Source organism: Mustela putorius, unplaced genomic scaffold (genome assembly GCF_011764305.1).
Source record: "Mustela putorius furo isolate JIRA1106 unplaced genomic scaffold, ASM1176430v1.1 tig00000594_pilon_pilon_pilon, whole genome shotgun sequence".
NCBI lineage: Eukaryota > Metazoa > Chordata > Mammalia > Carnivora > Mustelidae > Mustela > Mustela putorius.
Window position 1 is genome coordinate 1393907 of NW_025421427.1, and position 14947 is coordinate 1408853.

Sequence of the window (14947 nt, forward strand, 5' to 3'; positions counted from 1 at the left end):
GGTTGTTTGCAGAGAGGTGGTAGGAGGTCCCCAGGAAGGAGGGTGACAGTCCTCCACAGGTGAGTCCAAACTGTCAAAGCCTGGCAGAGATAAGGAAAAGGTCCTCACAAAGGAAATACTCTTAAACGTGCGCTGAGAAATCCGCAGATTTCTCTTTCCTTCGCAAAACTAGTCAGCGATGAATACAGTAGTTTGGTCACATCTTGTAACGCCAAAGGGAAGAGCAGTTCCGACGGCCTTGACCCTGCGGGGTTCTAAAGGCAGCCCCGACTTGAGCAGCGCGGCTCTCCGTTTAGCGAACAGGGTTTCGGTGCTGCTCGTGGTCTCCTCCCGTGGGCCTCCTTCCCTCCCTCAGTTGCCTGTGATGGGAGCCAAGGTGGGGCACGAGTAAGAGCCCAGGAAGGGCCCAGTTCAGAAGCCAGTGCCTCCTTCCTGAGGAAGGAAATAGGGCATCTTCAGCCCCAAACCCTGCTTCCTGGGGAGCACTCAAAAATCTTCAACTTACTCACAAACGTGCAATTAGTGCTTTCCAGAGGCTGGGCCCCTGGCAGACTGGGCCCCTTGCAGCCAACAGGAATCAAAACTAGGCCCCTGCAGAGCTCAGGACGACTGGGCAGGAATGCAGTGAAAGGAGCCTTTCTTTCCGGAGGTGAATTTTCACCCAAAACATGCAAATTACAATGGTCCACCCCCACCACGCCCACCCCTCCTGCCTTTAGCTACCGAGGGGTCTCATTAAGAGAAGCCATGGTTGGGGCCTTGGACTGCTGGGTTTGGATCAGGTCATAATCTCCCTGTCAGGGCACTGAGCCCCTGGTCTGGGCCCCCCAATCAGCAGGGAGTCTGCTTCCCCTTTGCTCTTCCACTCCCCACTCTCCCGCGCCCTGCCTGCCCACTCCTTCTCAAATAAATACAAAAATAAAAATTAAATTAAATTAAATTTAAAAGATGACTTTTTAAAAAAGTCATGGTTGATGTTTATCTCCAAGGAGACTGGTGCTCCAGTCTTGGGCCAAGCTCATTCTTAGTGTGGGCAGAGACTAGGGGTCATCAAAGGAAAAAGAGGCAGAGGAAATCTGGGAAGAAGCAGAGCAGAACGTCTGAGAACCCAGCAGGGACAAGAGCTCTTCTGGGTTCTGGGATGATCTAACCAGAACAGGCGAAAGGCTCTGGGCTCAGCACGTCTTTGGGAGCTCCTGTGTCAGCGGGGGGTCTGCGGGGCGGAGAGCCGAGCGGCGAACAGGCCCCAGGACCAAGCCCTCTCGCTGGAGAACGTGAGGCCTTGAACTTGGGGGAGGGCCTATTAAACAAGCAATTAGGACAAGTATGAAAAGGGGGTTTTGGGGTCCTGAGGAGAGACAGAGGAAGCACTTAAGCCCAGATAAAGGGAGCCAAGGATGGCCTCAGGGAGAAGGGCTGAGTTAATAATGGTCTAATTAATAAATAGTCTAAATTAATAAATGAATAAAGGTCTAAGTTAATAAAGGAGCAGTGGGGAGAGAACCGGACCTCATAACAAGAGGCCAGAGAGGAGGACAAAACTGGGAAAATAGAAACCAGTTCACCCTGGCGGGTGACTAGAAGCTATGGGGGCGGGGGTAGGTGCGTGGCAGGAACAGTGACGGCGAGGCTGGAGGTGTGGGCAGGTAAAGGCGGCGGTCACCGAAGGGAGCAAGCCGCCCCTCGAGAGCCGAAAGGTTTGTCCTGGGTGAGAATCCTCTACGGGGCCACCAGCGGCGGCCGCCCGCACGAGCGAGGGCACAGTCTCCCAGCGCGACCCCCTCGAGAGCAGCGGTAGCACGAAAAGGCGAGGGCAGCTGCGGCGGGACTGGGTGGCCCGAGGGCAAGGCCGCGGACGGCGAGTGCACCTGCTCGGCCGTGGGCTTGAACGCCATCCTCTGAGCGCCGCGCGGGGAGAGGCCAGGCCGCCGGGATTGCGTTCCCAGGCCAGGTCCCCCGCTCTTCTCAGGTTACACGTCCCAAACACTGCCCCTACCCCACCCCCCACCCCCACTTCCCCCGACACCACCTCCGGGTCCCCGCACAGTTCCAGGATTGGCGGCTGCTTCCTGCGCGGCTCTCTGCCCCTGGTCTGTGGGCTCAGACTTCCTTCCGATTATATTAGTGCTCGTTCTGGCTGCTGTATTGGCTGGATTACGAGGGGATAGAGAGGGGAGGGGGGAATGTTAGTTTTAAGAGGGGAGATAGCAGGAAGAAAAATGAAAAAGAAAAAGAAATTGTAAAGGAAAAGCAACGAAGGTCCCACCGAGATTTGAACTCGGATCGCTGGATTCAAAGTCCAGAGTGCTAACCATTACACCATGGGGCCGGCGGGGGCCGTTTCCTAACAGGTACCTCTTATGATAAATATGCATCACGGAGGCGCTAAATGTCAATTACTAAAGTTAAGCCCCCCCCCCCCCGCTTTTCCAATCAAAACCGTACCGCCCCTTGAAGGGTTATTTTGAAAACGTGTGAGTGCTGTAGTCCTCTCCGTGGATGGGGGCACAAATGGCTTTTACAGGTCAGGACCAGAGGGGCTGGAAGTCCTGAGATTCTCAGGAATCCTAGACAAAGAATTATCCCTAGGGCCCTGCAGATTTTGTAAACTGACCTTGTCTATTTCGTCTGGTTTTCAGGGGCCTTTTCTAACAGTGACATTCCTGCTCCCACCTTTGTCCCCTTCTATCCCGAATCATCAGACACACAACTTGTAGGGCAGTGTAGGGCCTTGTTAGGACTCTGACTTTTATTCTGAGGTGGGAGGTCCCAGTTTCTGCTTGGGTGTCCTGGGAGATCACCTTTGCAATGGTCTGCCACCACATGAGAAGTCTGACCACGGTGAGGCCACCATCCTGTTAAGAAGCCCATACCCTATAGCTGGCTCAGCCTGGCTGTCACATGACAGACAAGTGACTGAAGATGCCCGCAGATGATTCCAGTCCTCAGCACCTATCCCCAAAACCACCCTGGTCCAGGAAAACTCGCATCTGAGGCCCCAGACATCCCAGAGGCATCCTGATCACAGAATCCATGAATATAACAAAATGTTTGCTTTATGGCAACAAAGTTTGGGCTCGCTTACTCTGCAGTCACCGTAACCCCCCCAAAACCCCCCTCTAGAAACAGCAGTTGTCCCTATCTACTCCCTCAGTGTTGCCCAAGAGGACTGACCTCAATTTTTTTTGTCACCATAAATAATTTGTTAATGAATATCAGGGTTCATGTTTTTTTAGGGCCTGTTTACGATCTTGTTATAGACTTCCCAAAATGAGGACTGTTTACATAATTGTTAGCCTTGGGGTCTGCAAGAGTTGGATGAAATGGGAAAAGTTGAAAATATGAAGTAGATGACTAAGGTTATGAAAACTCCCCCCCAACACATCCTCTAAGCGCTATGTATTATTCCATTAAGCAGTAAAAAGCCATCTGTTGGGACATCAGTCCCTCAGTGTCATTCCAGATGTCTTGGTGCTGGGGGTATGTATGGCTGGGAACAAGATTCTTGTTAGAATTCACCTCTTTAGGGAGAGTTTTATAAGAATGTTATTTGCTTACCTAGATCTAGATCCTGGTGGAGATGGGGCCATTTTCTCTTTGTGCAGAGCTTACCTGCGACTATGCAAAAACCTTCTGAGTTTTGAGGCTCAAGGCAGGCATTAAGTTGAACTCAGAGAAACAGGCAGACATGTGAAACAAAACTTCTCACCCCATTACTCCCTTTGCTACAAGCACACCGTCCTCTCTTGCTGTTTCCAGAACATGCTAAGCAGGGAGCTGCCTGGGGTACTTTGCCCTAATTCCTTCCACCCGGAGCAGCTTCCCCCAGATGGCGACTCTGTCAGCGCTCAATGCAGCGCTGGTGCCCCAGCGAGACCCTGTGCAAGGGTCTCCCAGTTCAAGCTGGGACTCCCAGTTCCTTACCCACTTCCTTGCTTTATTTTATACAAACTACTTCATCGAGGGGTTGATATAGTTTAGATTTTATTAATTTATTTCTGATTGTCTGGCTCCCTCCTCCCCTCTATGTGCCACAAGAACAAGAAATCTCACCGACTATTTTTCACTGGGTTTCCTCAGTGCTAGACTAGTGTCTGCTGTATAACAGACGGTCCTATTTTATGATTAGAGCCATTAATTTTCTTTACACACAGAGGTAAAGTTATGGGCCCTCCAGTGATTTGTGTGACTAATAACTGGGATTTGCAATAATGTGCATATTCTGCTTCCTTTAATGCGTGATGCTGAATTATGTTCGTGTTACACATGGTCGCAAGCTCTGTGGATTATTCTGGCCTTTGTCACAGTTTCTGTCTTGCTCGCATGTTCTGAGACAGACTGAAGAGTAAGTTCAGAGAGGAAAATGGGAGGTTAAAGGAAACCAATTTAGAAAAAAAAAAAACTTGCATGAAAGATGATGGGGAATGTTTCTCTACTAAATGTAGAAAAAAAAAAAAAGAAGACCCTTTTTACTGACAATAAGCCAATAAACACACTCGAAAGGACTCCCGGATAATAGACGATAAAACCCCATCAAAGGATGCTAGGTGCCCCAATTGTCTTGTCTGAAAGGAAATCTTCTTCAACCTCTTTTCTATTTCTTCACGTAAAATATGAACTCAAGGCTGCCCTGTGGGATCCTGCCATGCTGCCTGGCCGATATGGAGTTCTGGGCCAGGGCTTGAAGCTGCCATTGGGTTGTTTTCAGTTAAATAAAAAGGAGTATGATAAAAAGGAGTATGATTTGATTTGTAAGGGGTTTCCTGAGACTTCGTAGACATTGTTGCACAGATCATGACCTGTATCCGCCCACAGTGTGCCATTCTGATCCCCTGGCTTATTTGATCATAAGCTACAAAAGTAACAAAGTTGCATTATGAAGTCTTCCCTTCAACCTGTAATAGACACTTGTAAGATTCCTCCCCTGCTTCCAAAACAGACAGGTGATGCTTTCTGTCTCTCCTTCATGCTCATGGAGTGAAGAAATCCTACAGATGCTGGATTGATAGTAAATAATTTGAGATCCAGATCCTACAGATGCTGGATTGATAGTAAATAATTTGAGAGTCTGCTTCACTTAAAAAACCAAACACTTATATTGGCATCTAGAATTTGGCATATTTCAGAATCTTACTTGATAAGCTCTTCACAGTTCCTACCTAGTTGTTTTATCATGAGGTCCTCTCATCATTTTAAGGACCACACACTTAGTACTGAATGAAGCCCCGGGTATAAAATTCTGTTAGACTCTTTGGTCAGCCCCTTGGGCTGCTCCCTTCTGCCTACCCTTGCAGACTTTAGTCCCGCCAACTATTACGAACTCCTGGAATGTGACACCCACTTTCTTACTTCACCTGCCTAGAACAGTTTTGTACTACCCCCCTACCCCCCCCCATACACACTGGGAATATTATCTCTCCAGTGCTCCTGAGGTTTTCCACACACATCTTTACTGAAGTATTTATTTATTAATATTATTTTCTCAATATTTGAGCAGGGGGATTCTCAGATTTATTTATTTATTTATTTATTTATCCATCCATTCATTCATTTATTGGCAATGCATACATGATTTAAGAGCATAAAAGGGTTACCATTGAAAAGATCCTCCCTTCCCCCATGACAGCTTACCTAGTAACCTTCTAGAGATATTTTGCAATCGTATAAACATACATGCAGAAAATTCTACTGCATACTATCCTGTATTTTTGCACTTGCCAATAGATCTTGGAAATCATCCCATATCGATACCCAGAGAAGGCTGATAATACACGGTGGTTGCAAATATGGCTTCAGAAGCCAGATTTTTTTTTTAATTATGTTTTTACTGTTTATTAGCTGTGCAACCTCAGGAAACTTACTCAACCTCTCTGAATCCCCATTTTATAATCTATAAAACAGGCAAGTAGTAATTTAACTCATCAGGTTGTTATAAAGATTTGGTAATTGGATGTATGTAAGCAAACTTTTAGGACATTATTTGGTAAGCAATAAACACCAGCTGCTGTTATTACGAAGAACATTCTCAATTGTTCTTACCATCAGACAGAATAATGTCCTGTAATTCATTCCTTCGTTTTTGATCACTCAGATTGCTCCTTGTCATCTATTCTACTAACCAGGCTGTTGCAAAAGCCTGTAATATGCCATTTTGTACATGGTGCCACCCCAGAGGTGGTGTTTCTGGTTGTAAAAATATATGCTTTTTTTTTTTCTTTTAAAGAGAGAGGGTATTTTATTATTATTATTATTTTTAAAGATTTTTTTATTTATGTATTTGAGAGAAAGAGAGACAGTGAGAGAGCATGAGAGGGGAGGTCAGAGGGAGAAGCAGACTCCCCATGGAGCTAGAAGCCTAATGTGGGACTCAATCCCAGGACTCTAGGATCATGAGCTGAGCTGAAGGCAGTCACTTAACCAACTGAGCCACCCAGGTGCCCAAAAATATATGCATTGTTTTGAGAGATATTGCCAAATTTTCCTCAATGAACGTTTTACCTATTTTCAGGAACACCAGTGATAATTGAGAAATAAAGTTCAGGAATTCCCATCCCTAAGCCAACATACAATGAGCGGCCTGTAACGAATAGTAAATGCTAAATAAAATATTAGTTAATTGGTTGGAAGAATGGTTTAGGAGGTACAGTTGGATTTGGAAGAGTAGCAAGAAAAGCATTTTAAAATCCACTGTGTCATTCATTTGCTGGTGAAGTCACTGATTATTGGAAGGCAAAGTACAGATAGTTAACTTAAACTGATCACTTTGAGTTGGTCTACTATTACACAGATTTATTTCAAAATCTGGGAAGAGTAATAAATTATTGCTGTTTTGTCAATACTTTGATGCAATAGGGTGGCAGAGGATTATACATAGAATTGGGGGCATAGTATAATGGGTTTACTGCTTTCCTGTAGCAAAATGCTTTCCTATTGTAATAATGTGTCTTCACTTTTATAATTTCATGTGATTCTAATACATATGAAAAGATACAAGGGCAGAAAACAAATGAACACCGAGGGACTAAAAGCTGCAAGCTCCCTTACATTTATCCAAGTAATCTTCAACTTATTCCCATTTTAGAGGAAAGATACAAAGATCCATGCCTTATGTAATGTGCTGCAAGACACAAGAGCCTAGAAGTGGCCCTGGTGGCCCTAAGAACCTAGTTGGACTCTGGGAACAGTTAAGGCCTGATAGACTTGAATCAGTTAATTGCTGTGTAAGAATGACTGGTAAGAGCCAAGATCTGTTCTGGGGTTTCATTCATGCTCTCCAGCCTCCCAAATGTGGGGATTATGACCTAAAACGGGCAGTAGATCCTACTACAAGTAGGGACTCAAAGTTCGGAAGCTTAAATTCCACTCACCCCACTTTTTTTTTTTTTTTTTTTTTTTGGCTGTATGACCTCAGGTAAGTTACTTCTGTTTTGCCTAAATTGAGTCAGAGAGGACTGTGCCGTAGCAAGCGGAGGTCCTTATCCACTAACTTCTTTTTCTTCCCCCAAATATTCATACCGGAGTCTACAGGACACTCCTATCCCTGCAAGGGCACCGCAAAGTCCGCCTCGCCTTCCCCCACGACAAGCTCCAGACACGTACCTCCCTCCACCTTTGCTTGCAAGGAGGAAGGGGGCAGAATCCAGCGGTGAAGCTTTCGGGCCTGCACTCAGTTTTCAATTTGGTCTGAAGGGTTCAAAACACCCCTTGCCTCTTGAGGCACCAGTGTTTGACTTTTGTTTTTAGTGTTCCCGTCTATACCCTCAACATCAAGTCTAGCTGTGGCAAAGTAGGAGGGGCTGTGACTGGATCTGGGTGATGGCAGGCGCCACCATAACGCGGTGCACAACATGCACGGACTGCCAAGCCCGACATCTGGCTTCACTTACAGGAGATCCGCGGGGTGCTCAAGGTGCTCCTGAAGAGAATGGTCCGGGATCCAGTCACCGAGACTTTTCAACAGACAAAGCGCAACAGCTCTTTCTTGGTAAAAAAGTTAAGTGGCTCTGAAAAGAGCCTTTGGGTTGGAGGACAGGACGCTTACTTGGCAAGTTCACTTGGAGCTGGTGTACTTGGTGACGGCCTTGGTGCCCTCGGACACGGCGTGCTTGGCCAGCTCCCCGGGCAGCAGCAGGCGCACGGCCGTCTGGATCTCCCTGGACGTGATGGTCGAGCGCTTGTTGTAGTGCGCCAGGCGGGACGCCTCGCCCGCGATGCGCTCGAAGATGTCGTTGACGAACGAGTTCATGATGCCCATGGCCTTGGACGAGATGCCGGTGTCGGGATGCACCTGCTTCAGCACCTTGTACACGTACACCGAGTAGCTCTCCTTGCGGCTGCGCTTGCGCTTCTTGCCGTCCTTCTTCTGCGCCTTGGTCACCGCCTTCTTGGAGCCCTTCTTCGGGGCCGGCGCCGACTTGGCGGGTTCAGGCATGCTGGAGACACTCGGAACGCGCTCAGGGGACAAGAGAAAGTAACAGCGAGCAAGGCGCCGCTTCCCCGTCTTATATAGAAGCCCTTATGCAAATACGGTGTGAGCTACACTCCTTTCTGATTGGTGACTATCCCCCCCGAATTCGGGCATTCGTGCTGCCCAATCAGAACGCACGGATCCCAGGGTCGCATTTCCATTGGTTGAGATGAAAGTGCCTCCTTAAGCAACGCCAAACTTTGTTTTTCGCGCCCTAGAACGGTTATAAAAGCTACTGTCCTTGCTCCTCCCTCGCTGCTTTTGCTAGTGGCGCTTTTGATCTCGGGATGTCTGGACGCGGGAAGCAGGGCGGCAAGGCGCGCGCCAAGGCCAAGACGCGCTCGTCGCGGGCGGGTCTGCAGTTCCCGGTGGGCCGCGTGCACCGCCTGCTCCGCAAGGGTAACTACTCGGAGCGGGTCGGGGCCGGCGCGCCCGTGTACCTGGCGGCCGTGCTCGAGTACCTGACGGCCGAGATCCTGGAGCTGGCGGGCAACGCGGCGCGCGACAACAAGAAGACGCGCATCATCCCGCGCCACCTGCAGCTGGCCATCCGCAACGACGAGGAGCTCAACAAGCTGCTGGGCCGCGTCACCATCGCGCAGGGCGGCGTGCTGCCCAACATCCAGGCCGTGCTGCTGCCCAAGAAGACCGAGAGCCACCACAAGGCCAAGGGCAAGTAGAATCGTGGTTCAACTTGCCACCCCAGCTCTTCCCAGCCTAACCAAAGGCTCTTTTAAGAGCCACCTACTACTCTGAAGATCTGAGCACTTTGAAAAACTTTAATCCTTTGTATTTTCAAAAGTAATTTAACAGCATTTAACACCAACTTCACAACTTGGGCAAAAGAGAAATTTAAAGTTCGCTTTTATAAAGCCTGAAGTTTTTGTTTTTATTTTTTTAAAGATTTTATTTATTTATTTGGCATATCGCAAGTAGAGAGGCAGACACAGAGAGAGGAGGAAGCAGGCTCCCTGCTGAGCAGAGAGCCCGATGCGGGGCTCGATCCGAATATTCTGGGATCATGACTTGAGCCGAAGGCCGAGGTTTTAACCCACTGAACCACCCAGGCACCCCAAAGCCTGAAATTTTTTTAAATCCTATGTCTTCATCCCATCTTCGTGTATGGGATATTCTGAATGCTGGTTTGGGCTCCTTCGCATTTGGAATACGAACTATGCATTGTCTCCTTCACTCCTTAGAAACAGGCATTCCTAACCTCCCATATTATAGGCCTCTTAAAGGGATAAATTCTGGTGATGTATTTCTTTGGGGCAGCAGTTTTAAACCCTCGTCATGGCTCTTGGCAATTAAAGACATTCTGAAGATACAGGGATCAACCCAAATCTCCATATGGAGCCAAAGCTATTTGTAAAGCCTTTAGAATTCTGACAGACCTGATGTGGCTCGTTTTCCATTAGAAAAGTAAACAGGTAGCTGATTTACTGATAATCATTCCTCTTTTTAAAATGTGTTTGTCTTAGTCTTTTTATTGCGGCTTAAAGGTCTTGATGCACGAATAGAATTAGATTCTATCATTGCCGGCCTTGGTGACTTCTAGCTCAGGGGTCCTCAAGATGCACGATACCTTGCAAGGAGCCTATCCTATGGTTTTGCCGGTTGCTAATGAGAAGTGCTGGATGCAGATGCAAAGGGGTGGCTTAGTTTATCCCTATGTAGCTTACTGGTGGTGGGGAATTAGATTCTTTAAGACAAAGGGATTATGAGTCATTATGGTAAATTACAGACACACAATGCTTTATGCCCATGGCAGATCCAGCCCCTCCACCCCCAAAGTAATAGAACAAAACAGTCGGTTTCTGTTATAATTTTGAATTTCCAGGATAGCAGCAAAATAAAGCATGCATGCTGCAGTGGGACTGCCTGATATTATCTGCAACTGAAAAATTTATGTAAGGAAGTTTTTCTGTGAAGTTACTTGTTTTGGATTGCTCACGTGCCAATTTGACTTTTCTAGCAGAAAAATAAAAAATAAATTTAAGTATTCAAAGAATAAGAAATCGAGAAGAGGGTATAGAGTTGAGCTGTCCTGTGTGGTAACCACTAGCCAATCGTGGCCGGCAGTCACTGGGCACGTGGCTAGTCTGACTTAAGGGGTGCGGATCTATGGAATATATTGTACTCTGCGGGATCGTACAAAACAAAAAGGAAGGTAAAATATCTAACAGTTGCTGGCCACATTCAAAATAAATATTTTGGATATATTGGGTTAAAAAATAATATTTAAAATAATTTCTCGTGGTGTTACTTTGTTCTGATGTGGATCCTAGAAAAATTGCTATTTCTTACGTAGCTGGCCTTTATTTATACTGGAAATCGCCGGTAGAAAGCGGACAGAAAACATACATACATATTAACGTGATGGTCAAGTCACATCAGGGCATTTGGGGCACAAGTTAAAAGCTCGAGTCCTTAACCAATCCGGTTCCCGGCTGTGTAGTCCCTTCTGCCCAATCAGCTTCTGACTCTCACTATAAATACTCTGACAGGGTCTTACCTTTCACTGCAACTGAGCGTTGAAGTCATGGCTCGCACGAAGCAGACGGCGCGCAAGTCGACCGGCGGCAAGGCCCCGCGCAAGCAGCTGGCCACCAAGGCGGCCCGCAAGAGCGCGCCGGCCACGGGCGGCGTGAAGAAGCCGCACCGCTACCGGCCCGGCACGGTGGCCCTGCGCGAGATCCGGCGCTACCAGAAGTCCACCGAGCTGCTGATCCGCAAGCTGCCGTTCCAGCGGCTGGTGCGCGAGATCGCGCAGGACTTCAAGACCGACCTGCGCTTCCAGAGCTCGGCCGTCATGGCGCTGCAGGAGGCGTGCGAGGCCTACCTGGTGGGGCTCTTCGAGGACACCAACCTGTGCGCCATCCACGCCAAGCGCGTCACCATCATGCCCAAGGACATCCAGCTGGCGCGCCGCATCCGCGGCGAGAGGGCCTGAGCCACACGGTCTCCCACTCCTTCCCAAAGGCTCTTTTCAGAGCCACCACGTGTGCTGAAAAGGTCTGTTTCCCTGCACGGATGTGCCCCATTTCTGGGCATTTCACAGTTGTGGTTTCTAAGTATCTACAAGATAACTTTAGTGGTGTGCTTTCCTCCTTTGTCTTGATAGGTGGCCTGGTTTTGTATTTTACATAGCTTTACCTGTTCTTGTCTGGCGTTGATTTCAGAACAGTAAAGAACTTCGGCTTAGCATACAGTGAGACCACCTCCAAAATGTATCCTTCTCCACTTTGTGAAACAGATGGAAAGACATTTTTAAGTTACATGGTGCTTTTTAAATTGCATGGTGTAGGGTCCCAGCTGCAAATTGTTAAAACCATCGACCATAATCAGGCTGTCTGCCTTCCTGTAAGTGACTTTATGGTGAGTAGAATCTGGGATGTCCACAGCTGGAATTTAGGATGATGCCATGATTTTATCAAATAGAAATGTCCTAATACCTTCGAAGAAAAAGTACTGTACTGTCCGTAATCTAGGGGAGACTATTTGGAGGAAAGCAAGTGCCCTCCCTCGCAACTCCCTTTCCTCAATGCCGTGGTGATCCAATCTAAGGCCCCAATTCTAACCAGATTGATGTTCTTGAGAGCAAACAGTTCCTTTCATAGGGCTGGGAAGCAGCTATTAGGAAGGGCCCACACATTGCAAAGTCCCTGTCCCCACTGAACAATACTCATGCTGGCTGGGTAGAGCCCCCTCTCCTTGAGACATGCAGTCAGTATAATTTTCCAAATTAGTCTTTCGGTTCTGATTATGTGAAGATTTATTCAGGAGCAACACGTGGTTCTGGTTCTGTGGACATTTTAGTTCTGTGTACATCGATACTCCATGCTTCTCAAAACACTCCTTGTGCAAAACTGATCATCTCGCGGCTTTCCACCTAAGCTCTTTCTGGGCTTTCAAGGTTCTCTCCTAACCATGTACCAGGACTTTAGTTTTTCTGTAGGAATGACACACAAATAAATATTCAGTGACACCAGATCATTTGGGCTCTGCTACCTTGTAGATGGTGGGAGCGTCTACTAAGATATCTTACTGGACTAGTGATAGTGGTGATCAGTCCGAGATGCATTTAGGGTTTCCTGGAGATCTACAAGAATGAATATGCACATCTGAGCTCAGGAGATACAGTCTGGGATGGACATAAAGTTTTGGGAGTCATTAGTCTATAAATAGTATTTTAAACCAAGGGAGTGGCCTGCAGATCCCCTACGGTTCCATCCCGTCTCTTGCAATCTCCACTTTATTGCCAGTATCAAACTTCATGTCATTTGCCTGAACATTTCACAAGCCAGGAGTCTTGCTCATTCTCTGCTGTGATCCCCCTACTTTCCTCTAATTCACAATTTCCTTTAACCGTTAGGTCAAATGTTCCTTCACACAGATCTTACTCCTCTTTGCCCTCCTAATACCCTATGCTTATGTCTCTTGCTACATTGTGTTTTCATTATTTGCTTTTGTCTGATTCTTCCCATTAGACTGAATTTCTTTTGGACAGGCCATGGTTTATTGGTGTGTCCTTAATGCATTGTACTTGATCATGAAATAAAAATTTAAGAAAAGTGTAAGAACATTAAGATTCAATAAAAAAGGAAACAGAAGAAAGTCTCTGTGCCTCCATTTCCTCAGATGGCAAAACTAGTAAATGGAGTAAATATTCCACTCCTTTCTGAGGCCTAGAATAAAAAGATCTAGCTTTGCCCGTATAGAAACATGAACAAAATACCAGGATATTTGACCTCACTCTTCTCAAAACAGCATTTGGCTTTTCTGAAATTATCCTATTTTTTTTTTTCAAACTGTGGTTCTCCATCATCAAAATTCGAAATCAAGTTGATAGTATTCAGTGTTGTCCTTGTTACCACCAAGCTTGTTACTGCCGTATTTAAGATCTCATTTGGCAGTGTGGTAATCTATATGCTGTCAGGTAGAAAACATGGATAAGCAGAATACTACACATCATATTTGAATACTTTCAGTAAGCATCATTTAAAAAATTATTCCCCAAAGACAAATTTTTTTAAAATACAAGATTTACTACCTTCCTGCTGACAACCCCAGTGGGTTTCTGTATACTATTTAGGGAAACCATTCCCGCATCCCACCCACCCCCCCCAAAGCCACTTTGACTTGATAGTAAAATTTGTCACCCATAAGCCACCCTGAAAGAATTTCCAGATACAGACTTAGGTAATCGTCAAAAGTCAACTTATTGTTCTTGTATATTCAATATAAATGACTTTAAAATAATAGCCAAGCTCACAAATGTCAACGTCAACTTGTTGGCATTGGCAATGTATCCTAAATACTGTAGGGATGGAAAATAATTTTTTCTTCTTAAACCTCCCCCCACCCCCTACCCTTCCACCCTACCTGGCTAAATAAACTGACATGGGACAGATTGAACAGGAGGAAAAGCACGTTTGATTACAAGCAGAGGCCCACTTAAACTTCCTCTGCCAAAGAAATAACCGCAGAGCCAGTTTTTATATTTTTTAGAGAAATGTGTGAGGACTTGACAGAATACAGAAAACCGACATTTGGGAGCATGATTTAGTGAGGAAATAGCAGAATTTGAGCTGCAGATTTAGTAAAAATGTTAACAAGGTTTGTTTCTACAACTCCTTACCTTTAGAGTTCATTTATGTCCAGTGACAAGACAGCCTTTTTACCTTAGTACCAGGAGGGCGTTTTTCATATACGTTTAATCCCTGTTTTCCAGGGAAACAGGAAGGTCTTGTGTCTTTAATCTGGCGGTTTCCAAGTAGCCTCGATTCACAGTAACCAATGTACCATTGTGGTAAGTTTGCCTGCACTTGGCCACTGTAATACCAATGGAGTGTGGACATAGGTTAAGGATTAGCTAGGACTAAAGCGTAACTGGCAAGGTAAGTATCCCACCGGTGAGGTTGATTTGAGACAAAGTGAAAAAAAGTGCCACCTTTTTAGGATTATGTAAGTGGCTCTGAAAAGAGCCTTTTGTTCTTTTTAATCTCCGTCTTCACTTGGCCTTGTGGTGGCTCTCGGTCTTCTTGGGCAGCAGCACGGCCTGGATGTTGGGCAGCACGCCGCCCTGCGCGATGGTGACGCGGCCCAGCAGCTTGTTGAGCTCCTCGTCGTTGCGGATGGCCAGCTGCAGGTGGCGCGGGATGATGCGCGTCTTCTTGTTGTCGCGCGCCGCGTTGCCCGCCAGCTCCAGGATCTCGGCCGTCAGGTACTCGAGCACGGCCGCCAGGTACACGGGCGCGCCGGCCCCGACCCGCTCCGAGTAGTTGCCCTTGCGGAGCAGGCGGTGCACGCGGCCCACCGGGAACTGCAGACCCGCCCGCGACGAGCGCGTCTTGGCCTTGGCGCGCGCCTTGCCGCCCTGCTTCCCGCGTCCGGACATCCCGAGGTCAAAAGCGCCACTAGCAAATGCAGCGAGGGAGGGGCAAGGACAGTAGCTTTTATAACCGTTCTAGGGCGCGA

At 47.0% G+C, this 14947-nt stretch overlaps 4 protein-coding genes and 1 non-coding gene across 5 annotated transcripts; 2 read left to right on the forward strand and 3 right to left on the reverse strand.

Annotated features, from left to right (window-relative positions):
- Positions 1 to 2257: 2257 nt before the first annotated feature.
- On the reverse strand, positions 2258 to 2329 carry TRNAQ-UUG. The gene has a single exon. It is a non-coding gene; the product is annotated as a tRNA-Gln (tRNA).
- Positions 2330 to 7993: 5664 nt separating this feature from the next.
- LOC123392659 (histone H2B type 1-C/E/F/G/I) lies at positions 7994 to 8465 on the reverse strand. Its single transcript, XM_045082285.1, has one exon. The coding sequence runs from the start codon at positions 8429 to 8431 to the stop codon at positions 8051 to 8053; it is 381 nt and encodes a 126-aa protein (XP_044938220.1). The 5' UTR covers positions 8432 to 8465; the 3' UTR covers positions 7994 to 8050.
- A 253-nt stretch (positions 8466 to 8718) lies between these two features.
- On the forward strand, positions 8719 to 9214 carry LOC106004561 (histone H2A type 1-B). Its single transcript, XM_013050500.2, has one exon. The coding sequence runs from the start codon at positions 8755 to 8757 to the stop codon at positions 9145 to 9147; it is 393 nt and encodes a 130-aa protein (XP_012905954.2). The 5' UTR covers positions 8719 to 8754; the 3' UTR covers positions 9148 to 9214.
- A 1765-nt stretch (positions 9215 to 10979) lies between these two features.
- On the forward strand, positions 10980 to 11667 carry LOC101671045 (histone H3.1). The gene has a single exon (XM_045082261.1). The coding sequence runs from the start codon at positions 11010 to 11012 to the stop codon at positions 11418 to 11420; it is 411 nt and encodes a 136-aa protein (XP_044938196.1). The 5' UTR covers positions 10980 to 11009; the 3' UTR covers positions 11421 to 11667.
- Positions 11668 to 14433: 2766 nt separating this feature from the next.
- On the reverse strand, positions 14434 to 14910 carry LOC106004560 (histone H2A type 1-H). The gene has a single exon (XM_013050499.2). It carries the CDS (start codon positions 14865 to 14867, stop codon positions 14481 to 14483), a length of 387 nt encoding a protein of 128 aa, XP_012905953.2. The 5' UTR covers positions 14868 to 14910; the 3' UTR covers positions 14434 to 14480.
- Between the last annotated feature and the right edge of the window lie 37 nt (positions 14911 to 14947).

Coding starts and splice junctions, on each gene's coding strand:
- LOC101671045 (XM_045082261.1), top strand. CDS start 11,010: ATGGCTCGCACGAAGCAGACGGCGCGCAAGTCGACCGGCGGCAAGGCC.
- LOC106004560 (XM_013050499.2), bottom strand. CDS start 14,867: ATGTCCGGACGCGGGAAGCAGGGCGGCAAGGCGCGCGCCAAGGCCAAG.
- LOC106004561 (XM_013050500.2), top strand. CDS start 8,755: ATGTCTGGACGCGGGAAGCAGGGCGGCAAGGCGCGCGCCAAGGCCAAG.
- LOC123392659 (XM_045082285.1), bottom strand. CDS start 8,431: ATGCCTGAACCCGCCAAGTCGGCGCCGGCCCCGAAGAAGGGCTCCAAG.